This window comes from Sturnira hondurensis, unplaced genomic scaffold (genome assembly GCF_014824575.4).
Source record: "Sturnira hondurensis isolate 20B ecotype Veracruz unplaced genomic scaffold, ASM1482457v3 Scaffold0006849, whole genome shotgun sequence".
In the NCBI taxonomy this organism is placed as follows: domain Eukaryota; kingdom Metazoa; phylum Chordata; class Mammalia; order Chiroptera; family Phyllostomidae; genus Sturnira; species Sturnira hondurensis.
Window position 1 is genome coordinate 2,728,357 of NW_028079480.1, and position 23,977 is coordinate 2,752,333.

Below are 23,977 nucleotides of genomic sequence, written 5' to 3' on the forward strand. Positions count from 1 at the left end.
GCCGAGCTCCCCTGTACCCATTTTCGTCAGGACCTGTGGGGCCGTGGCCCCATCTTCTGTAGTGTGAAAATCTCCCAGGTGATCCTGATGCACCGGACCCATGGCTCCACGAGGTCGTTTTCTGCACACGTAAAACAGTTCTGAGTCACCAACATTCAATTGTGCCTGTCTGTAGGCACAGCCTTGGCTGGATGGAAGTGAAAATTTGGCAAGTGGAGTCACCTAGTGGTGACAAGTGGCCAATTTTCCTTGTAAGATCCGACCAGGGACCCCTCTTCCCTTCTCTTTCTAAAGCCGGTTCTGTTTCTCTTTCTAAAGCGACGTGTGGGGGAGACATAAACAAAGACGCTGGTCAGATCCAATCTCCCAACTACCCCGATGACTACAGACCTTCCAAGGAATGTGTTTGGAGGATTACGGTTGCAGAGGGTTTTCACGTGGGGCTCACCTTCCAAGTTTTTGAGGTAAGTCCTGCTCAGATGGTCTTTCCAGAGATGAAGTAAATGTCAGCTCTTGCCAGACACGCTCTGCTCTATGAAGATGGGTTTCCAAAAAAAAAAAAAAAAAGATGGGTATCCAGTTTTTTGGTTGAAAACAGGAACCTAAGAGGCAATTTCAAGCCCATCGCGGGTTGGATCCAGACATCTGGTGTCAGAAGCTTTGCAGGCTTTGAAATCATATCCATCTGCACCCTGAAGGCTGCTGGAGCGGTGGGTGGCGGGGTGGGGCCGGGGGTGGGGCACGGTAACCAAGTGGAAGTCTAGGCTAGGGTCCCAGCCAGAGCTATAGCACCATTCTGCCCCATTTATCATCTCTTAGTCTCTTTGCAGCTTGAGTCACCCTTGACTTCCAGGTGTAGGGGATAGCTTGGAGAAGCCCAGCACACACTTGGATCCTTTGGCCTCTTGGTTCGATTTTTCAGAGTGACATTGAGGCTCCCTCCTTAAATCAGAAACCTTAAGGCCAAGCCGTTGGTCGTCCTCCACGTTGCCTCTGTGTCTTTATTTAGATCGAAAGGCATGACAGCTGTGCATACGACTACCTGGAAATCCGCGATGGCCCCACGGAAGAAAGCGCCCTGATTGGCCACTTTTGTGGCTATGAGAAGCCAGAGGATGTGAAGTCGAGTTCTAACAGAATGTGGATGAAGTTTGTGTCCGATGGCTCCATCAATAAAGCAGGCTTTGCGGCCAATTTTTTCAAGGGTATGAATAGCAGTTATTTCCATTTTTAGTCACAGGAAGAGCACCTACTGTGTGCCAGGAACTGTGTGAGGTACTTGATTTACACAATGTAATTTAATTTCCAGAGTAACCCTTCGAGTTGGATTTGGATCATGTTTAATCAGTGCTGAGAAGGGTTGCTCAAGGTCACTCAGAGAGTTGAGTGGCAGGTCAAAACTCCAAACACAGCGAGTGTGACATCGCATTGCACTACCTAATGTGGGCCAGAAGCAGCCCAGGTCTCCAGCTCCTGAAGCATCAGCCCCCAGCCTACAAGTAGGTGGGGGAAGGACAGAGAGTAGGGGGTGGTGCTCCGGGAACACACCTCCATGTTGCATTAGGGACCACCTGCTCTGCAGGGTCTCGATGAAACCAGACCCCGATGGTTTGGGAAGACCAGCATTCCTGGCCTTAGCACAGTGGGCTTCCCAGGATTCCTTAGACAGGTAGGTCTTCCTTCTCTGTTCTCAGCGTCCTGGAAGACCCTCAGACCACACCCTATGAGGGAATACTGGACATTCCCCACTACACTGTGACTGGGCATTAATAGCATGCCAGCAGCCACTGAAATGGAGACATCCAGTCTGCAACTGATCGACAAGCATCACTCACACCCAGGAGAAGGCTGCCTTTCCTTCCTTCTCTTCTCCCTGGAACAGAAATCCCAGTCCCTCCCTTACTCCCAGTCTCCCCATCTGCCCCCTCTTAGTCCCTTCTCCCGGGTTCTGCAGGTGGGTGTCAGAAGACCCCACTTCAAGCCATGTGACCCTGACCAGGGACTGTCATGGACAGTTTGGGGAGGCCTCATTTTATTTGCCATATGCTATGAAGGATTCTGTGGTTTTATTCTAATTCTATTTACTTTAGTTCTCCTGTCCCTCTCCTCCCCTGCCTTCCACCCCCAGGTCTATACCTGAGGTGTTGGGGCTTCTTGCCAGTGAGATGACTGGTAACCAGTTGGCACTGGCCCACCCACCCCTCGTGCCCGGTTCTGCTGATAATTGGAGACGCACATTTTTGAGAATTGGCTAACGCTGGCGAGTAGGGTTGCCAGATTTAGAGGGGGGGAAATGGGATGCCCAGTTAAATTTGAATTTCAGATGCAGCATGACTTTTCAGTAAGTGTGTCCCAATTCAAATGTAATTGAGCCTGCTGCATTTTGTGTGGCGACCGCCACGGAGCTGCCAGTCAGGGCCGTGGAAAGGAGCATTTCCCTCTACGACGCTAAACTGGTTTCTAAGGGAGTTGAGAACCTTGGCCTACTTTACGTAACCGTGATAACCAGCTCGGTGCGCCGGTTAGAAGACATTCTTTTCCCTCCATTCCAGAGTCGTCAGACAATGTGTTGGGCACTGTGCTAGGGGCTGGGGACACAATGGGACACATGGTCTTTGTTCTCAAGAGCTTAAGGTGGTGAAAAAGACTTGCAAACAAATGGGCAATGATACGAGGTCTGTCCGCAAAAAGTCCAGCCATTGTTAACAAAACAAGAACGGTTTGCTCGACATCAGTGTAACCTGGCAGCCAAGGAGAGTGGACTGGAATGCGCATGCATGAACAATGACGACTTCACTGTACTAGTCAGTGGGAGCAGTAGATGCTGTTCAGGGAGCATATGTACTGTGTGGTCATCACATTCAAAATGACTGAGCAAGTAGAGCAATGAATCTGCATCCAATTTTGTGTTGAGCTTGAACATTCCTCATGTAAACCATTTGGATGATTCAAAAGGCCTGATCTATGGGCAACTAACTGGTGATTGGCAGCTTCATCACGACAATGCACCCACTCATTCAGAGATTTTTGGTGAAACATCAGATCACCCAGGTGACTCAGCCCCCCTACAGCCCAGATTTGGCGCCCTGTGACTTCTGGCTTTTCCTAAAACTAAAATCACCTTTGAAAGGGAAGAGATTTCACACCATCAGTGAGATTCAGTATACAACAGGGCAGTTGATGGCAATTGGGAGAAATGTTTGGGATCCCAAGGTGCCTACTTTGAAAGGAACTGAGGCATCATTGTTTATGTACAATATTTCCTGTGTCTTGTATCTTCCTCAATAAATGTCTCTATTTTTTATACTACATGGCTGGATACCTTCTGGACAGACCTCATATTGCCATAGAAGTGTGAACCTGGGAAAAGGCCAGAAGACCTTAGACTTGGCCTGGGGGTGGGGTCAGGTCACCCAGCCTGCTACTTCAAGGGCATTTCAATTTGCAAATGTCTTTTAAGGTGCCCACGAAGGTGCTCATTGAGGCCCATCTATACTGACTTAGTGCATGGGCCCAGCTTGACATCTTTTTAATATTACTGAGAATGACCTTAGCCCTGAACCAGGTTTGGCGGAAACCAATTGGAGTCTATTAAAGGGCAAAGAAAAATCTACTGAGTGTGCTAGAGGTGACATTAGTTATCTCACTTTATCTTCAGAACAGCCCCCAGGTAGGCAGCATTATGACTTCCATTTTCAAACTGAGGAAACACGTTCTCAGGTCGGGGAGCTAGAACTAGACCCTGGACCTGCAGGGTCCACAGTGCACTCTCTTTCCTAAAGCCACAGGCAAGTGAAGTGAAAAGGTTTAATTTTTTTACTCATGTTTGTGATTCGATTCTGACACTTGGTCACCTTTCTGTCTTCTGGATACCATGGGAATATAGGAAAAGGGCCCTGAGTTCAGCACCTGAGGTTCAGTTTCTAGTCCTACCTTCTTTGCTAACTAGCACCCACTCTCAGGCAGCCAGATTTCCTTTCTGAGACTGGATCACGCCTGCGGTGTTCTCTGGTCTGTTCCCAGTGCCTGGCTCACAGTGGGTTCAATAAGTACGCATTGGGCGATGGATGCATGGATGAATGAGGGAGGTTCAGGCTCCTCATCTGTGGAGTGAGCGTCCTGCTACCAGCCCTGCCTACTCTTAGGGGTTCCCATAAGTGTGAGGGAGACGGGGACCACTGCTACCCAATGATGCAAAAGGCCAGTCACAGGTGCCAGCCACGTACAGAGTTTTAAACTTTCTAGCTGCTTCACTGAAACACAAACAAAACAGATGAAATTGGTTTTAATGTATTTTATTTTACCCAATATACCAAAAACACCATCATTTTGATATGTAATCAATACACACAGTATTAATGAAATATTTTATGGGTTTTTGTTTTACATACAAAGTCTTGTCAGTCGTGTGTTTGTCACTCACAGCACATCCCAGGGTTGACGGGCTGTGTTTCATGTGTGTAATAACGGCATGGGACTAGTGGCTCCCCTACTGTCACTGCAGGTCCGGAGACTGGGCACTGCCAACTTCTTTGCCCAGCCTTTTCCCAGGAGGCCACAAATGGGCCGTCCTGGGAACACGGTGCCCAGTGCGTGTGCCCGGGCTTCTCCAGTGAAAGAAGCTGGAAGAATGATCACAGAGGCCGCGCAGAAGAACTGGACCAAGTCGAAGAAGCTCTGGCCACGGTGCCAGCTGGCAGGAGGCTCTGCTCGGGGCCCAGCTGGCACACGACACTGACCAAGGTGCCAGTTGGCCTCTGCATCCCTCTCCTGGGCCAGACAGCAGCCCGCAGAGCACCTCGAGTTTCTGGTCACTTCAGGAGATGGTAGCGGCGCTCGAGGGCTGGCAGGGCCGTTGTGGTCAAACGCCTCCTGCAAAAGCATGTGAGGATCCCCGCCTTGGTACCCACACTCCACTGTCCTGTTGCTGATGGACCACCGTGGCGTGTTGGATGAGGGGGACTGGCATCTTTCAAGGTGCTTCTTCAGAATCTTAGCGATATGCCCTGCCTTCTCTTTTCTCAACCCTCTTTGAAACAATTTTTGGGATCCTACCTGAGTCATTTCATTGTCTAACCATGTAATCGTTCCCTCTCTCACTAGTACCACTTGGAGAAGGCGGAGAAGCCAGAGCTTTTACTGTGCCAAACTCATTCCTGGTTCAGCTCCTTCCCCCTCCCACACTCCCCCAGGTTTTTCTGGCAGGCTGAGCCTTGGCCACTGCAGCCCAGAGCAAACATAAACCCGTGGGCTGGGAGCAGACTCAGCTTCACCGCAGTGTGGGTGGAGGTGATGCAGAGGACCCCCCGGGCTTCCACCAAAGCAGGGTCCCTTGTACACTGCCATGCCACCCCCAAACGGGCAGGGTTGGAAGTGGCTGACATCCCACCGCTGTTGCTGTAGAGAGCTCAGGTGTAAATGCATACCTTTCTCCCAGCTCTGTGCGTCAAACAGCCTGCTCTTCTACTCTGGGGGGGAACCATTTTCTCTTTGCTTTGTGCCCAAATCCATTTTACCAGCCTCTCTCCCTCCGCGGGACTAAGGTGGTACCAGGAAGCTTAGTAATCTGTGATTCTCCCTTTCTGGCCTATGACACAGGTTTGTCCCACCCATAACCATAGAGTCTTCTGGCGCCAGAGTCTCCTCCTCACCCCGGCCTTGGGCCTTTGGTCATCTCAGTCTGTTTTGGTGGGCTTTTCCCCACGGTCCCTCCTGCCCTTTCCCTGCCCACCCACCGGTTTCTCGACTCTGCTGTGTTGCCCCATCTCGTCTTCATGGGCCCACCCTCGGTGCATTTTCCTTCTTTCTGTTCCTGCCTCGTCTCCCTCCCCTCCTCAGGCCTGCACTGCTCCACTCTTGCCTCACGTATGGCCAGGCACCCTTGTTCTCTTCACCACCCCCGTCATCGTGTCTCTGCACCCACGGGAGTTTCAAAGCAAGCCCACTGCTGTCTATAGTGACGACCCTGTGTACCGACTCTGTGTCCACATGTTGGCTACTTCACACGTGTCATGTTCAATCACCACAACCCTAAAACCAGATGTTACTGTTGTTCTTCTCATTATAAAGCCAGGGGGAAGCGCCGTTTGTTGGGGGACGGTCCACTGGCAGACCCCTGAGGTCCGTCTGGCTCACTGAAGCCTGGACTCTCCTTTTCTCTTTACCATCGATTCTCCTCCTCCTACATGTTCTAGCAGACGTTGGAGAAAGTGCTTTTCATGTTGTAAAGTGACCGGTGATTTCAGGATTGTTACTGTTGCAGTATACATGTGTTTGAGGCCGTGGACAACTGCAGGCCTCTTCCCACAGCAAGTCTCCCCTGGTGGCCGACTTTGCTGAGCCCGGGAACACATGGCTCTTAGAGTTAGTGACGGTTGCTGCCTTGTCTGTGAGACGAGGGGGTGTTTGCAACTGTCCTCTGCCCAGGAAAGAGCGACCTGGTGGATGGGGAGTTTGTGCACCCTAAGGAAGGTTGGGAGGACATGGGTTCATTGGAGCTGGGACAGGACAGAGGGCTGGGAGACATTTCCGTTAAAGGGTATGCATTTTTCTGGAGAACCAATGGGCGGAAGTTGCTAGGAGTCTGGATTTTGACAACTCAAATCACAAAGGATGAGAAATAGTTTGAAAAGCAGCGAGAGCCTTATTTCCGGGTGTTTTCAAGATGGGTCTGCAAGAGGCCCTCTCTCAGAAATGTTAGTAAACACATTACTGCTGAGAGGGCAGGATTGAGGACACTTGCAGGCCTTTGCCAGCAACTCGAAGATGTCCCGATTTCTTTCACTTTCTGTGCAATACGGCCGTTCAAGATTTTGTGCACAGTTCCGCGCTTGCTCTCTTCCCACCTTGCAGGGGGTTACGAACCACCAAGGCTTTCCTCCCAGCCCCAACCCTGTCTTCTTCCTAGACTGGACTTTGTTTTTTTTTGTTTTGTTTTTTTACGATTTCTCATTGTTCAGATTTCCCTTCACTAGGCTACCACAAATTGGCAACAGAAAATAGTTGATCTTTCCTTTTATTTCTGATACGCTTCTTGGAGATGCCCAATGCCTGGTTGTTTTTTTTGGGGGGGGTTTGTTTGGTTTTGTTTTGGCCTTCATCGGTTCCCCTGGCTGATGTGCCTGGGGGAGGCTCCAGTGACCCCCTTGTCCTTCTCTGGGCACCACTGCGGGTGTCCTGCTTGCCCCAAACACATCACTAGACACTCGATGCTGAACGCCATCGACCCCCCCTGCCGACTGTGTTGCTATGGCCTCTTCCTGAGCGAGCGCTGGCTAACCTGAGGGCTGGCATTGTCTGTGACCTTGAAGATCTCCCAGCGTGCACCTCTTCAAGTTATTTATAAAATGCGAAGTTACAGGTTTTTGTTCTGTCTCTAGAGAGTACTTACATATCTTCACCTTGAAATGTGTCCCTTTGTCCTTACCCGTTATTTAATGTCCCTGAGAAGTTCCGTGTTTGGGGTTGGAGGGAGTTCGTTGTGTTGAAATTGGTTCAGTCCTTGGTGTGGAATCCTTGAGGTTTTCTGAAAATCACAAATGAATACATCTGACTGGACCCTCCAAAGAATGAAAGTACCCAGGCCTGCTCTGTTCCCAGCCGAACCTTGCTTCTGGCTAGTGAGTTCCTTGTGTTGTGTCCCCAGGAGCCATTCATGTTCTTGGAGGACCCTTGCCGGGGACCCTGGGGTATGGACAGCAGTGGGGACAGACCAGGCAGCCTTGTGGTGATGTAACTAGAGTCCCCTTTCCCCCAGCAGAGGTGGACGAGTGCTCCTGGCCAGACCGCGGCGGGTGTGAGCAGCGCTGCGTGAACACTTTGGGTAGCTACAGGTGTGCGTGCGACCCCGGCTATGAGCTGGCTGCCGACAAGAAGACGTGTGAAGGTTGGTGCGGGGCCCGCCATGCTGAAGTGAGAAGGGTCAGGTCCTTGGGGAACTGGGCAGAGATGTGCGCCAGCTGACTGTGAAGTGACGGAGACACTTGTGGTGGGCGACCCACCTCCTCCTCAGAGGGAAAAACACCTCGGTCCATCACAAATGTGAGAGGACTGCCCAAATCACATGTCCACCCTGTGCCTGGAGCCTGGGTTTTTTTCTTCTGTGACGATGTAAAACTCACGTGATGATTAAGGTAGAAAATAAAATAACGAGAAACTGCGAGCACTTTGGTGTGACTCAACAATTGGCACAGTCCATTCACCCTGCCCCACCCTGCCCACCTGCAGGACTCGGCTTGCTCTAAGCCAGGGACATTGCATAGCCTGGTGCAGACAGTTCCAATTTTCCTTTGGTCCATGTCATGTGGAGTCGCCAGTGATGCCACTGGGTGACAGAGGAGCACGAATGTGTTGTAGCTGTTTTTAAAAGCAGTAAAGTACTTTCCTCAACTCTATCCCTCCAAACCCTCATTCGAAATAGACTGGAAGAAAGGGTGCAGAATTCATCAGTTCAAATTGTCTGACTTTTGAAGTTAAAGAACAGCCGGGCTTATTGCTGCTTCGGGGAAATCGCAGTCGCTTGGAACTAACCCCAAACAAATCCTGCTTCTGTTTCGCCCATGCAGTGGCCTGTGGCGGCATCATCACCAAGCTGAATGGAACCATCACCAGCCCAGGGTGGCCGAAGGACTACCCTACCAACAAAAACTGTGTCTGGCAGGTGGTGGCCCCCGCCCAGTACCAGATCTCTCTTCAGTTTGAAGTGTTCGAACTGGAAGGCAATGACGTATGTCCCTGCGCTCTAATTGACAGGGGACTGTGTTGGGGTGTGGCCCAGGGCAGGGAACCAGTAAGGGGTCAGCGGGCAGGGTGGTGGTTTCCTAGGCATCTTCGCTGGGAAGAATCTGGGGACTGTGTGGGCAGCAGCTTCAGCTGCACCTCCTCTGCAGATAGAGTGCCTGGGTCCTCTGGTCACCAGTAAATCCAAGGAGAATCAGGACAGGAGCGGAGGAGGCCGTCTTGGGCGGGGAAGGGGGGAAATGGTCCAACAGGTGTGGCTCCTGAGGGAGGAACCTGGGGGTTAGAGTCTGGCTGAGGGGAACAGAGAGGGCGAGGTACAACTGGGGACCAGGATGGTATAAACAGCCTGTTGCCTCCCTTGGACAGTGGCCACAGGTGACCCGTCAGCCAAGGCCAAGCAGAGCCCCACAGCCAGAGTGTAGTGTCCCTTGGGCTGGAGGGGCCCCAGTGGGAATCTAGAGGACCCTCCTGCTGCCCCTGGCTGAGCTGGTCTGGCCAGCTGGCAGGGTGCAGTGCTCAGGAAGGGGACCCTGCAGTGCCGGGGGCCAGGGCGGGGACGCGGGGGCCAGGGCGGGGATGCGGGGCCCAGGCAGCTCCCGACTCGCTCCCTTGCAGGTCTGTAAGTACGACTTCGTGGAGGTGCGCAGCGGCCTGTCCGCAGACGCCAGGCTGCACGGCAGGTTCTGCGGCTCCGAGACCCCCGAGGTGGTCACCTCTCAGAGCAACAACATGCGCGTGGAGTTCAAGTCAGACAACACGGTCTCCAAACGAGGCTTCCGGGCCCACTTCTTCTCAGGTGTGGGATTTGAGGCACGACCACCGTGCTGAGGCTCCGGCCACCCCTCTCCGCCTGATGCCCCCGCCACACAGTATCTGTGTAACAAATGCCCACCAGCTAGGGAGCATAGAACAAAAGAAATATATTCTCCCGGTTCTGGAGGCCAGAAGCCCGGACCAGGGTGTGGGCGGGGCTGCGTGGTTCTAGGGGAGGCACCTCCCTGCCTCTTCCCCGTTCAGTGACCTCCATCTATCCTCCGAGTGTTCTCCCAGGATTCTGAGTTGTCCTTGGGAAGCAAGAGGCTATAAGGAAGACTTAAAGTGTTCTGTGGCCTAGGCCTGCAGTGGGCAGACAGCACAGAGAGCGGGGGAAACAGCTCGACCCCTGCAGTTACCCCGGTGGCGGGGCGGGGGAGGGGGTGGCGTGGGCGGCTGCGGAGGGAGGTTGGCTTGTTACTGCAGGAAGCGGCGGCTCCAGAGAGGGCCGCACACGGCCCTGGCTTGAGCTGTAAGGCCCGTAACAGTAACACCTGCTAACGCTTGAGTTCAGACATAGTAAGAAGTAGGAGCTAACACTTATTCTGAGCTGGATACTGTTCTAAAGGCTGTCCCTATATAATTCGTGTCCTCCTCTCAACAGCCCTGTGAGGCAAGGAACCCTTATTGACTCCACTTTAAAGATGAGGCGATTGAGGCCCAAGGCCACAGTGGCTGCAGCCGGTGGAGCAGGGCTGGCACGCGGCCATCTGGCCCGTGGCCCCACCCTTACCCGTGCCACAGACAGGGAGTGGTGTGGGGTCGGGGACTGTGAGCTACTTGCTCCCTGAGCGACCTTGGGGCACACGGGCATTCTCAGCCTCTTACCTGTTAAATGGGGGCATAGGCACCTTCCTCCTAAGGGCGTGTGAGAATGAACTCAGACAACGGATGGAAGTGCTTGGGTCAGTGCCCCGTACATAGGAAACACTCAGTGCATGCTAGTGATTGTTATTATTGTTACCGTTGTTACTAATATTGGCCTACCCTCGAAGGAGCTCCTTGTTTTCGGTGGGGAGCAGGGGAGGATAATGTACACGCTGAAGTGCTCTAGGAACACGGGCAGTCCACTGTGGGCCAGGGCCCTGTAACCCCACCACCGCCGCCCCCTGCCTCCCCCGGTAACCACCTCCGAGGAGAGTTCTGGGTGGAGGGAGGACTCCCCGAGTGGGCGGCTCCCCGCAGAAGAGTGTGTTGGTTTCCCCAGACAAGGACGAGTGTGCCAAGGACAACGGCTGGTGCCAGCATGAGTGCGTGAACACGTTCGGGAGCTACCTGTGCCGGTGCCGAAGCGGCTACCGGCTGCACGAGAACGGACACGATTGTAAAGAGGGTGAGGCTGAAGTGCGGTAGGGGCGGGGGGCCAAGCTGCTGCCAGGAGTGTGCCAGCTGTTGGAGTGAGAGCGAGTGGCCCCTCCCCGCCAACCCCTCCCGAGGCTCAGCATCTGCCTGAAGAGCGGTTTCCCCAGGGCAGCGCGCCCCTTCTGGGGGCACAGCATTATTATGGGACAGTGGCTAAGCCCTCAGGCTCTAGGATCAGGCTACCTACATTTAAATCCTGGCTCTTCCACTTACCAGCTGTGTGACCTCAGACAAGTTACTTAACCTCTCTGAGCCTCAGTTTCCTCTTCTGTCTAAAGGAGACTAAACATACCCCCTTCTTAAAGTTTTACTGAGGATTAAATGAGAGAATGCCTAGAAAGTATTTCAGACAGTCTGGCCCATATTAGGCACTGGAAATGTTGATAAATATCAGCCATCTATGTCATAATATTATTTGCCACATGCAGGTCCAATAGTCAAGTAGGATTAGGAAAGCTTTGCTCCCTGCTCCACTTACTACGGGGAGTTCTTCAGGGCCAGATGGCTCTGCCGGCCCAGTCATTCTGGGAAAGGCCTTGCTCTGTTTTTGCTCCACCCTGCAAAGGGAGTTCCAACATCTCTGATAAACACACAGGCCTCCGTGCCTTGGCCCCAACCACAAAGGCCTGCAGAGGACGTGAGGGCGAGAGATAAACATTTCGGAGTCAGGAGACTTGGCTGGGCTCACGGTCTGGTCAGGGCCTTCCTAGACTGTTAGAGGATGAGCTAAGATGTCCTTAGAAGCAGGAGGCGGCCCCCCTTCCAAGCCCAGCCCGGTGACACAGACGGGCGGTCACGGATTGGGCTGGGAGGCGGGTGGGAAGAACTAGGAAGGAACTGTTATTCTGGGATTTAAAAAATCATTGGCAGGCCTCTGGGAGGTGGGCCTGGGCCAGAAGAGCGCTTGCCTCGTGTGGTGTGGGGCCACACGAGGCCAAGAGGGTTATAAACTCCACGAAGGTCCTGCCTGCTGAGCAGTGGCTACCTTCCTATGTGTCCCCAGAGTGGGGCAGGGGTGCCGGAGTAAATGCCCTGGGAGCCTAGTCCCTGCCCTTGTGGGCACCTGTGAGGATCAGTGAACAGCAGGACCTCCTTGCAGCCACCTCACCCGCCAGCACCCGCCCTCCCTCGCCCCCTCCAGCCACCTCAGCCTGAAACCACAGTGGCACGAAGCCCACTTCCTCAGCTCTCCGTGTCCTAGTCACAGCAAAGGCAAGCCCAGGTTCAAGTCCTGGCTCCACCCATGACTAGCCAGTCCCTTATCCACTCTACATGTTCATTTTTCTCATTTGGCAGCAGGGAAAGATAAAACGAGAGGATGCATTCTGAATGCTTAGCACAGTGCCCAGCACAGACGGCGGCACATTCTAACTATCAGCCAAAATGCCGCTCAGTGGGCAGGCCGTGGGCCACTCTCTACTAACAGCGCTGCAGCCAGGGCAGCATCTGTGGCCTCCACAGGAAATTGCTCTGACAGGCTGAAGAAATAATGCCGAGGTGAAGGCCTGGCGATGAAGGTCTTGGTTAGCGCCCGCCCAGCCTTTTACAAGCGTTGTCCCATTTACTCCACATTTACTCCACACAATCTCCCTGTGAGACTGGCGGCCCTGTTACAAATAAGGACATTGAGATTGAGAAAAGCACCCCAAGTCCCACAGCTTGAAGGGGGCAGCACCAGGGTCCATGTGACCCCAGGGCTCATGCTCCAAACCATTCCCTTCACCATCTTTCCATGGATAGCCATGATGTGGACAGTAACAGAAAAATGCCCTGGCTTCGGAGCCATTGCCAGGAAGGTGGCAAAGTCCAATCAATCAACAAATCTCTAAGTGTCCAGGGGACACTGGACTCAGGCTGACCCCTGCTCCCGCACTGCCCATCAACTGGGGGACCAACAGGGCGAGGGGCAGGTGACTTCTTAGAAAGCCTCCTGTGTGCCTCTGAGTGAATTACTTCTCTCTCCACATGCACCCCCGACACCCCAGCTGGCTGTGCACACAAGATCAGCAGCGCAGAGGGGACCCTGGCAAGCCCCAACTGGCCTGACAAGTACCCCAGCCGGCGGGAGTGCACCTGGAACGTCTCATCCACCGCAGGCCACAGGGTGAAACTTGTGAGTCGTTTTCATAGTTAACGGACCACAGGGACAGAGAGGGCGTGGGCGTGAGCCTCTGCTGTTCTGGTTCTCCGCCCTGAAACTTGGGGAAGCTGCAAAAGGTGTCTCAGTCTCAGTTTCTCCATCTGGAGAATGGAGCTGCTAGTGAAACCTGCCCCCAGGGCCGATGGAATGGAGGGTGCGCAGGGAGCCCTCAGCCCGGGGGTGGCAGGTCACAAAAGCTCTACAAGTAGCACCTGTTCCTGGTGGCGCCAGAACGAGGCAGAACCTGCCACACGGTGCGGTTTGAGATTTCACTGTTTCCTGCTTTAATTTTTTCACAAACCAGTACATTCTCGAGGTTTAAAAAAGTTATCAGTATGGAGGGCTGGAAAAGGAAAATCAGAAGTCTCCAGTCCCTTGTCCTGCTCTAGAATGGACCCCTCTGAATATTGGGGGCGAGCCTCCCAGACGTGTTCTGTGCCCGTGCAATCCTGGGATATGTTCCTGGGAAAACAAATGTATGTACGGCCTTGTTCTTGTCCAAACTTCTCAGAGGGACCCTTATTGTTCCTGCTCCTCTATGAGTTACAGTCTTTTAATTAAAGATAGCAAATTAAGTTATTTATGCCGATTTCCTCTTGAATTAAAAAACACATGTCTCCCAAGACTTTCTTTAAAGTCCCATCCCAGCGTAAGACTGTGGTCTGCACACCAGGCTCGGTTATTTCAAAGATGGATGAGTCTTTCCACACATCATCGCTCCCTCAGTCCCCCAGAGACTCCCAGGTCCTGGAGCGTAAAGCGAACTCTCTGGCCAGCTGAGCAGTCGCTGTACTGAGACAAACAGTTTTGAATGGGCTGTTCAGACTCTGGGGATGAGGAAGCTCTTTAGAAGGCATATGGATGTCACTCTGAATTATGGACAGTAATGAAAGGCGAATGGAAGGGAGCAAAGGACAACGTGATGATGAGTAGACAGGGCCCAGGGCTTGCTCAGGTGTTGATTGGCAGGAGCAGTGAGCACATGTGGTTGAGGGGGTGCCCGGGCTAGAGTGTGGGCGCCGGGGTCTCTGTGCCAGGCCTGGGGCATTGAGGGGTGGAGAAGGCAGGGATCCTGACCACAGGGCGCTCACAGTGGGCACCTTATGTGCATGGCTGCCATGTGGGAAATGCTTTTGGTTGCTGCTACCCTGAGTGGTTCAGAACAGCCTTGCTTCTGGGTGAAGGTGAATTACGGAAGGCACCTTAGAGAAAGGCACTTCTTCCCCAAGACTGCCATCTGCTGGAAAATGTTCACAATGGCAACATTAATATCTGGCGACCGTGGGGAGGGGGCCTGGCGTCCCCTGGGGTTAGGAACTCGCAGTCTGCACAACTGGACATGGAGCTTTTTGTCGAAGGGCCACAAGACTGAGTTGCTGCAAATACCTTTTCCTTTTCCTTGACGTACTAAGGAACTGAACTGACCAGCCACAGTGGTCGCAGTCAGGCCAGACCTTAAATTTACCTGAAGTTCATACATATATGTGCTAGCCTTTTTTTGGGGGGGCGGGGGCTACTTCTGAGTAGCTGGTGTTACGCTGCATTGGGACAGCCACAGGGCATCCCGTGGACCTTTGGGGGGCTCCCCGCCTCTCCGGCTCACTGCCTCCCTTCCCGTGCACACGCTCCCCGGTGCTACTGGTTCGCCGTCCTGCTCCTGCCACTGTCCCTACCCCACTCCCTGGCCCCATCCCCATTTTATAAGATGTAAAGCGCTTTGCCCACTGCAAGCATTTTGTCATTCCTATGAAAGCCTGCGCTGCTCATGGTCCCCTCCACCCCCAGCCCTGCCCTGCCACCCCAGCCCCCTTCATGTGAATTGAGACCCCCTCCCCAACTAACGTCCTCTCTCCCAACCCTGTCTTTTGATCCAAATCTTTATTAAACTCTGTCTCTTCTCACCTCTCCCACGTCCCTCACAAACGTAGGCAGACCATCGGTTGGTCATCTGCCCAGCACCTGGGAAGCCCTACACTTTGATCTGCAAAGCCTGGTATATGACCTGGAATTGTGGGGCTCCCCAGCTGCCTCAGAGGACAGTCTTGGAGGGGGACAGGGAGGAGGGAGGCAATATAGCCTGGTAGTGGTTACAAGTGTAGGCTGGAGTTGGGCTGGTGGAAGGTCAAGTCCAACTCCGTCCTCTAGCTGTGTAAGCTTGAGCAAGCCATTAACTTCTCTAAGACGTGGTTTCCCTGTCCACACACTGGATTTAATAATAGCTCTTCCCTTCTAGCATCATCAGAATTAAGTGAGAAAACTCATGGCTCTCATGGAGAAAAACTATCCGGCTGAGGTCAGCCACCATGAGGATGACAACTCCGGGCAGCGTGCTCTTCGTAAAGCCTCGTTCCCACCCTGGTGCTGAAAGGCCGCATGGCACAGCGGTTAAGGGCACAGGCTCTGGGGCCAGACCTCCTGGTCACGGCCCAGCTCTGCCAGGGGGGACCTTGGGCAAGTTGTCTGGCAACTCCGTGCCTCAGTTTCCCTGCCTGTAAAGTGGGGTTGGAAATGGTAGACACATCACAGAGTGGTGAGGATTAATACCTGTGAAGCACTTACAGCTGTTCCTGCCCCTCCGCGAGCCCTTGGTCACTGCTGGCCTCACTGAATGGCGGAGGGGCTGTGCGACGCGATGGAAAGAGTGCAGGTGCCAACAGGCGTTTAAACTGCCCCGACCTCCGTCTCGTCCGCAAGTGCTCACAGGAGCAGCAGCTCATGCCGTCACTTCCCAGGGTTGTTTTGGAGACCAAAAGAGGAGCCAAGTCCAGGCCCTGTCTACAGACGTCACCATGGTCACCGTGGCTCCACGGCCCCTGTGCAGCTGGCTGGGCGGACGTGTGTCCGGCCTCACCCCATCCTCTCCCACCCCTGGGGAGGCGGCCCCCACCCTGGCTGAACGCCAGGCCCTTGCCTCACTCTGTGATTTTCCACCTCCAGACATTTAACGAGTTTGAGCTCGAGCAGCACCAGGAATGCGCCTACGACCACCTGGAAGTGTATGACGGCCCCGACAGCCTGGCGCCCGTCCTTGGCCGCTTCTGCGGCAGCAAGAAGCCGGACCCTGTGGTGGCTTCGGGCAGCAGCCTGTTTCTTCGGTTTTACTCGGACGCCTCGGTGCAGAGGAGGGGCTTCCAGGCAGAGCACAGCACAGGTGCGTGAGCCCCGGGCCCTGGGGGCTGGAGACAGACGGGGGCGGGGGGCTGGTAAAGGCTGGGAAGGGACTGCCTTTCATCCTGATTGTGTGTGGGAGTGGGGGGGATAACATGTGCCTCTTAAGTGAAACACGTGCAGCAGTAGAGGAGAGGGTTGTTTCCTTTTAAAGTCCTTACCTGAGGACGTGAAAGCGGACAACATCCCGTTGGTCCCACGGCTCCTCCCCTCCTTCCTCCCCACCGTCCTTTCTTTTAAAAATGTATATGTGTTTGTGCTGGCCCGTGAAATCCAAAAGTCTGGGAGCTGAGTGCTGGAGAGCAGCCCCTTCTGCGGACAAGTTCCGGAAAATGAAAACCATGACTGTTCCCCCTTATTTGTCCTTCACTTAAAACATAGGAGCTTTATTCCGTCCTTTGGAGAAAATATAGATGCTTGTTATCTGACATGTCTGCTTTGTTAAACAAGAAGAATGTCAGTGAGAAAACTGGCTGTGCTCTTGAGCCATTAAATGTTACCACCTGAGACTGGAACCCCTGGAAGCAACTTGGACTCTTTGATTCTGGCGTTAGATGGTGGCCCTTCGGCCAAGCGGTGGCTGCCGGCAACCCCCTCAGAGGCTGAGAGCATGGTCCGGGGACCCTGTGAGGCCCTCTGGTACCCATAACAGTCCTTCTCTTCAGCTTTTTTTTTCAGAGCCAGAAAATATGAACCAGGTAAAACAAAACAATGACTGCACCTGCAGGCAGCTCAGCCGTCCTTGCCTAGCAGAAAACACTTCATGTTCTGCACCCTCTCAACTCCCTAGTGGGCTCTGGCTTCCCAGAGAGAAATTCAAAAGCCACTGACTAGTCACTACTCTCTTGTCCCTACAGAGAGAACAGAGGTGCCTGAGCGGGTCAGGGTCCTGGCAGGAAATGGGGGTGTGCTCACATAGAGTTGTCATTTGAGGAGACTTTAATAAGGGACTGCTGACAAAGAAGTGGGCAGCGATTGGGGACCCCCGCAAAGGACAGCAGAGCCACCAGGGCTAGGAACTGCAGGGCTGTTACTCCCCCCAGGCCTGGATGAGAGAGTAGTTTCTGGAACCTGGAGACAGAAGAGGGGCAAGCAAAGGACCCCTGGACAGGAGCTCTGACCTTTAGTTGGAGAACACAGCCTTGGCCACCGGCAGGGAAGGAGCCTGGGACCTGACCTCTGACCTCTCTCTGCTCCCTCAGCTGAGCTGCTGGTGCTCCCCACGGCTGAGCCTAACGGGAGGCAGAGGGCAAGGGGCGCACCCGTAGCAACCCAGAGGTCTGCCTCCTGAAGATGGAGAGGCGATCTGGCAGGAGGGAGGGAAGCCACCCAGCCCTGCTCTGTGCCCATTCCACGGCCGAGTGCATCTAGGGGGTTGAAATTTCTTACAACGGGAAGAAATTCTAAGCCAGCTGGGCCTGGACGGTGCAGAAGCCACACTCTGGGGAGCTCCAGACCCCTCAGGGGTGTGGAGCACATGAGGACGGGCAGTGAGGGATTCGCCCCAGAGTTTCTGGTGCCTTGTAATCTCTGATCACTGTCATTTACCCATTTGTATTCTGTGGCCTCTAGTGGCCTAGATGCAATATAGCACAGCACCCAGGCCAGCCAGAGTTATGGTTCTAGTGAAAACCCCAGAAACCAGGACACAGAATACAAAGTATGAGGCACAGCTCACTAGTGACATACACAGGCCTGTCAGTCACCACCGCCACAGTCAGGAACCCCGGAAGGTCTATTCATAGGTTCCTAGGTGTCAGACTTTGCCAGAGGTGCTGGTGTGCTTTTGGTGCCCTCTGTTGGCAGAAATTACAAATTACAGTAAGTCAATTGGGCTGGTGTGAGCCCTTGGCAGATGCTTCTAGCATTTCCAGAGAGTTAAGTGGCCAAGATCCAGGCAGCCAGGTTGTTTGTTTGTTTTATTTCGTTTGTTTAGCAGTATGCTCAGATATCCCCGGAGGCCTTATTTGGCCCACCCTGGGAACATGGGACCTTGTCTGGTGAGGATCCGGCAGTGAGCCCTGAGACTCAGCCGTGGGCCTCTGTAAAGTGGCATGATGATGAGACTTGCCCAGCCTCTCCCATGGGGCATGAGAGGACTTTGCAGAGAAAGCTGGCCTGTCATAGGGTGTGGAGAGAGAAGTCCCAGGCTGGGAAGTGGGGATGGGGGGTGGTCTGTGGGTTCCCTGTGCTGAGGGAACATCGTGGTTCTCTCTCCGCCCCAGAGTGTGGGGGCAGACTGAAGGCCGAAGTGCAGACCAAAGAGCTTTACTCCCATGCCCAGTTTGGGGACAACAACTACCCGAGCCAGGCCCGCTGTGACTGGGTGATTGTGGCGGAGGATGGCTACGGTGTGGAGCTGATATTCCGGACCTTTGAGGTGGAGGAGGAGGCGGACTGTGGCTACGACTACATGGAGGCCTACGACGGCTACGACAGCACAGCCCCCAGGCTCGGCCGCTTCTGCGGCTCTGGGGTGAGTCCAGGATCACTGGGCCCCCGGGACACAGGGCGATCGCTCCGAGCGTGCGTGTGTGGTGCAGTTGGACCCACCTGGGTGTGGGCCCTGGCTCCCTGCCACTTGCGGACACCAGCCCGGAGGCCTTCTCTGATGGGACGAAGCGGGAAACTGGGAGAACAGTTTGAGGGGAGGCTGGGAGGGAGCCAAGGCCCAATTCATAAGGGTCAGCCCCTAAAAAGCATTGTTTGTGTAGGACTTGCTTCTTATTTTTGCAAAATGCACCCCTCCCCCCAACCACCACCAATTTTGTTTGGCTTTTAGGCTTTTAAAATTTCTAAATTATACATTTATATATCCCATCTCTTTACAAGTCTCTCCCCAAGCAAAACCAAATGCTTATGAAACTTATGAATCACCATCTTACCATAAAGACAAAGCTATGCTCCAGATCATCATCGTATTTTTCATGATCGCCTCTTTCCTGGGCCAGGGCGCTTTTGTTCACTGCTTCCCCAGCTCCTGACACAGGGTCTGCCAAATAGCTGGTGTCGGCTGAAGGAGCCTGGGCCAGCCGTACAGTGTCCTGGTCCCACTCTGGCTGCACCGCCCCGGGGCTGCCCACACCAGGCCCGAACCCTGTCTTTTTCTCACCTCCAGGGCTCATCATGCAGCTTCTTTGCTATTGGCTGGGTGCACAGCCAATCATTCTGGAGTCACTAGCGCTCCTTGTGCTAATCAGAACCTCAAACTGGCATTTATACGTCTTTGAATGATTCCGTCTTCCGGCACCCTCCCCCAAAGACTGTGTATGTAACCAGTGTAGTGCTTTCGATAGACGACGACATCTTTCCAGCTGGGGGTCCTCATGCCAAGGAAAATATGGGAGTGTTCAGGGCAGTGAAATCTATGGGGAGTCCAGTTTGGTTCCACTAGAACTGGCGGGAAGCAGCCTCAGAACCTGGCTCCCAGTCATGGACCTCCTGGCAAACCCTTTCTGACACAGGTAGTGGCTCCATGTCACCTTTTGTCCTTGGACAGGACACCATCTAAAAATGCCTTTTGCTTTAGGTCTCTGTGGGAGACACGTCCCAGTGCTGCCCCCTAGAGCTGGGTGATTCTTGTACACACTTTGCCCTCGGAAAGCCCTGAGCTGGGTCCTGCCCAGTGTGTGAACTTGAGCCTCAGTTTTCCCAAGCCTAAAATGGAGATAGCACCCGCCTTGTAAAGTTCAGTGACATTTACGTGAAATATGGTCCAAAAGTGCGTAGACCAGAGCCTGGCCCTTCTGTGCACTGAATAAATTCTATGTGAGCTGGGTGTCTAGGGTTGTCTTTGGAAACGCAGGGCCCTGGGAGCTCTCTGGAGCAGAATTTGCAGTCTTTTCCTCCAAACACGAGCTTGTTTTGATGCCCTTCAGGGTCCCTGGTGCCGGGGTGCCTCGTGGCAGCATCAGCCACCCCGTGTCTTTGTGTAACGATCTGCCTTGTCCTTACCTTAAACTCCGACCACAGCCACCTGTCTTAAAGGCCCCTGCTCTTCCTTTCCCCTTCCCTCAGCCACTGGAAGAAATCTACTCCGCAGGGGACTCTCTGATGATCCGGTTCCACACGGACGACACCATCAACAAGAAAGGCTTCCAGGCCCAGTACATCAGCACTAAGTTCCAGGACGCCCTGCACATGAAGAAATAACGTCGATGCTCTTGGCTGAGACAGGTTTTTTAAAATAAAAAGAGCACCTTGTGAGTCTGCCCTAAAACAGTGTACAGTATTTTTCTCAAACAGAACCTCAAAATCTAGTCTTGGAGGTGTGTATTCAATGAAGCTTGGCCAACAAGGAAGAGGGAAGACGTTCCCTTGATTCCAGCTGCGACATTATCCATTGTGGGCTTTTAAAGAAGATTAAGGTTTGAAGTCACCGATCATTCAAGCCATGCCTGTTATCACCCATTGTCCTTGTCACTCGCTCCTGTGGGGCGAAAGGCCAGCCCTTGGGTCAGTCATCCCTCCATTTCTGGACATGCTTCTGTAGGTGCCAGTAATGCGGCCGTGTCCTGGAGACTCTTCCATCTACACTGGGTGATGAGGGTGAGAGCTGGGCCCTGGCTGGTTTGCTCCTCAGAGCTCTGGCTGGGGCTGTGCTAAGCGGGAAGTCTGAGAATATGGACACCGGAACTAAGACACTGCAGTCAGTGGCACACAGAGGGAGCGTGCGCATGAGAATTGCTGTCACAAAGTTAGGAGACCACAAGCCTTTCTCTGTGTCATCAGCTCTCCCTGCCTCTGGGTTTCCCCCGTATCCCTAATTGCATCAGAGGGCTAAGGTGCCTGTGAAGTCCAGCAGGACATTTGGTGGTGTGGGACCCCAGCTGCTGAGGAGAAAACGTCCTGGCTTGTCGTTTCGATCCTCCTTTGCTCACCGACTCTGAGAAGACTCCATCTGTGCACTGGGGGATTCCACGGGCTTAGGAGGACCTGCCTTCCTCCAGCTGTGGAGGCCCGGCCGTGGTTGACCTTGGTCTTAGACAACCACTTCAAATCGCATTTGTAAGATGTGCAAAGACATGTTATGAGGGCCCAGCTCAGGTCCCTGATGGGGTGAACACTGTTGAAAACTGGTTGATTGTAACTTATGGAAGAATCAACACCTTGTGGAACAAGTTGACCTTGTCTGACCCCTGTAACCAATTGGGTTAAAGACCGCACTGGTGACTCTGCCCAGACGACTGGCATCCCATCCCCAGCTCGCAATCGGAACTCACCATACTTGGCACTTGTTCTAGAGAAGTGTAGAGGATGTTGTTTACATGATTTTAGAACCTCCAGGTAAACTTTAAATAGCGAGGTAGTTTTGAATGGCATTTCATTAAGGCGTCTATGGGCATTATGAGCTAAAAGCTGTGGTATGTAGCTTTAAAAGAGTATTTATGTCGGGATAACTTTAAGTGATGTTTACAGAGCTGTGAGTCCTGTGTGGTGGGCGTTGAACACAGGACAGAACCCTAGAGGGTTTTCAGTGAGCGCACAGACAGCTCCCCAGTGCAGGAACTCCTCTGGGCTGAATGAGCATTATTTTAACAAAGTATTTGCAAAAGGTTAAAGGTTATGTGTTTTAAAGATCGGAATATGCCCCCAGAGGACTATGTCTAACTAAAATATTGCTGGGAGTAAAAAAGAAGGAAAAAAAGAAAGAGAATAATAAAAAGAAAGGTGGAAAATGCATGGAAATATTTTTCCTTATAACAAAAAATCAAACTATTATGATGAATGATAATATATGTCTGTGTATATATGTATGCACGGGAAGAGTCAGCAGCTGTCAGAGCCTTAAATCAGTGCAGGGTGATACCGACCAGCCCACTGACCATACCTTTACAGAGCCGGCCCTCCTGGACCTGCGACTCTCTCGTCTCCTGCCCAGCTCCCTCTTGGCCTCCCTGGGCCCTGTGTGGAGGCTCAGCCTGCACTCTCGTGCCGTGACAGACGGCAGACCCTGCCCCAGGAATCTGGTTCAGCAAATGGAGCAGCTTGTCTCATCCCCGTCTCCCCTTCCTGTGAGGGTGGATTCCGTTTCTCTGGTTTTTGTACTTTTATGAGGTTTTATTTTTGCCTCAGCTTATCTGTCCAAGTGAAAACTGGAACCAGGATACGTATGGTGGCTGTTAAGGGTTTCTCTCCAAAGACATGAAAATTGTGTCCTTTCAACCCGTAGAGGCCTAAAAAAGATGAACCAATTCCCTAGAAAAGCTAGAGAGGGAGTCAGAAACAGCCCCCCAACCCCCAGCGAAACAATGGGACTAATTTGTATCTCTTTAGTATGGGTATTTTCAAAAACACACAACTTCAACAATGACCAACCTATGGCCAATTTGAAACAATGGGACTCTTATGGAATCCTGCAGTGAGGCCTTCTGGGAGTGACGTATTCCCAGCAAAGACAAGCTGCGATTCAGCTGGGGCTGCCCAGATGGCTCCCCTGGAAGCTCTCGCTCAGGGGACTTATGGACAAAGCGGGCTCTGCAAGAGTCCGCAGGGCTGGCTTCATGCAGAACAGTCCCTTCAGCAGAAAGATCCAGGCCCCCCGCCCTGGCTCTTCCAAATGCTCAGTGACCTTCCTCCACACACCCCTGGATGCAGAGGAAGGAGCCAGGGGACGTTGCTGCAGCCAGCTTGGTCCTTTCATTGGGTGCTGGGCCCTGGGGATGTCACAGAGCTCCAAGACTAGCTTCAGTTCAGAGAATCACCTTGACGACCTGATGAAATATTCAGGGCCCTGGTCTTCAGCCTGGCCCAATGCCAGTGTAATATGAGCTAGTGAGAGCGAGAACCTGGGCCCTGGGGCGGGGGAAGGGTCTGGAAGTAACGGTACCTACAGAATTTCTCCCAACAGAGAATGCAAGTCTGTGCGTTGGTTCCCTGGAGCTTTATTTTCTTCCAAAGTGAAGTTTCCTATCACTCGTGAAATGTTCACGCTGGTTCAATCATTTGTAAAATCTCGTTAACTGGCAAAGTTGCCCACGGACTTGGATCCGGCCCCTTTGAGGAGTTTCCCCATAACTCCTGACGTCGTCATTGCTCAGTTTGGGAACCTCCTCCCATGGCTCTGGCAGGCGTCTTTCCAGTTTCCTCTGTGGACGGAACTTCCCAAAAAAAGAATCCCAAATGCCTAACGGTTTTCTGTAAAGCAAAGAAAGAAAGGAAAGCTGTTTAGAGTGTTACCTATAAATACACGGTACTCTTTATTTTGTGTAGTTTTCCATTTCATGAGGTGTTGTCAGTTTCGAAGAGAAGGCGGAGGGGAACGGACATGTCTCTGTGTAGAAAGACTCATTTCATTAAAGAATGTGCATTGATTGACGTGTCCTGGGTGTGTCTTACCCATTCCGGCAAGGTTGGTCCTCCAACCTATTGATGGTTTTCTCCAATACCACAAGAACTTGGGGAGTGTAGAAAAGGGGTCCTTCACAGTGTCTGACACGGGCACAGAGCTCCCTGTGGGACCCAGAAAGTCACGAGCACAGTGAAGGTGGCTTCGGAGTGGCCCCCTCTCTTGGACCTGAACAGGCCGGAAGTTTGACGAAGGGATTGCTGTGGAGCTGGTGCTCCTACAAGGGTGTAGATGAGGGAGACGTCTGCCAGGTGTCCCTTGGCAGCTCTCTCTACTCGTCTCCCCGCAGTTTTGTGCCCAAGGACCACATCGACATTAAAACCGAAGGTCATGGCTCTTAGGAGGTGACCTTTTTGCTCTGGGCTCTGGCAGCTACCCCTTCCACTTGCCCCTTCAGGTCCCGGGGT

The 23,977-nt window shown here is 53.0% G+C and overlaps 1 protein-coding gene across 1 annotated transcript in view; it reads left to right on the forward strand.

Annotated features, from left to right (window-relative positions):
• Positions 1–23,505, forward strand: part of TLL2 (tolloid like 2) — a 126,258-nt gene extending 102,753 nt beyond the window's left edge. Inside the window, exons 12-21 of the mRNA XM_037050909.1 lie at positions 319–464; positions 1,010–1,205; positions 7,760–7,885; positions 8,565–8,725; positions 9,355–9,535; positions 10,760–10,885; positions 12,900–13,027; positions 15,992–16,205; positions 18,448–18,698; positions 20,240–23,505. Of these exons, the coding sequence (XP_036906804.1) occupies positions 319–464; positions 1,010–1,205; positions 7,760–7,885; positions 8,565–8,725; positions 9,355–9,535; positions 10,760–10,885; positions 12,900–13,027; positions 15,992–16,205; positions 18,448–18,698; positions 20,240–20,374 (1,664 nt within the window). The 3' untranslated portion in view covers positions 20,375–23,505. The remainder of the gene's footprint in view (positions 1–318; positions 465–1,009; positions 1,206–7,759; positions 7,886–8,564; positions 8,726–9,354; positions 9,536–10,759; positions 10,886–12,899; positions 13,028–15,991; positions 16,206–18,447; positions 18,699–20,239) is intronic.
• Positions 23,506–23,977: the final 472 nt, after the last annotated feature.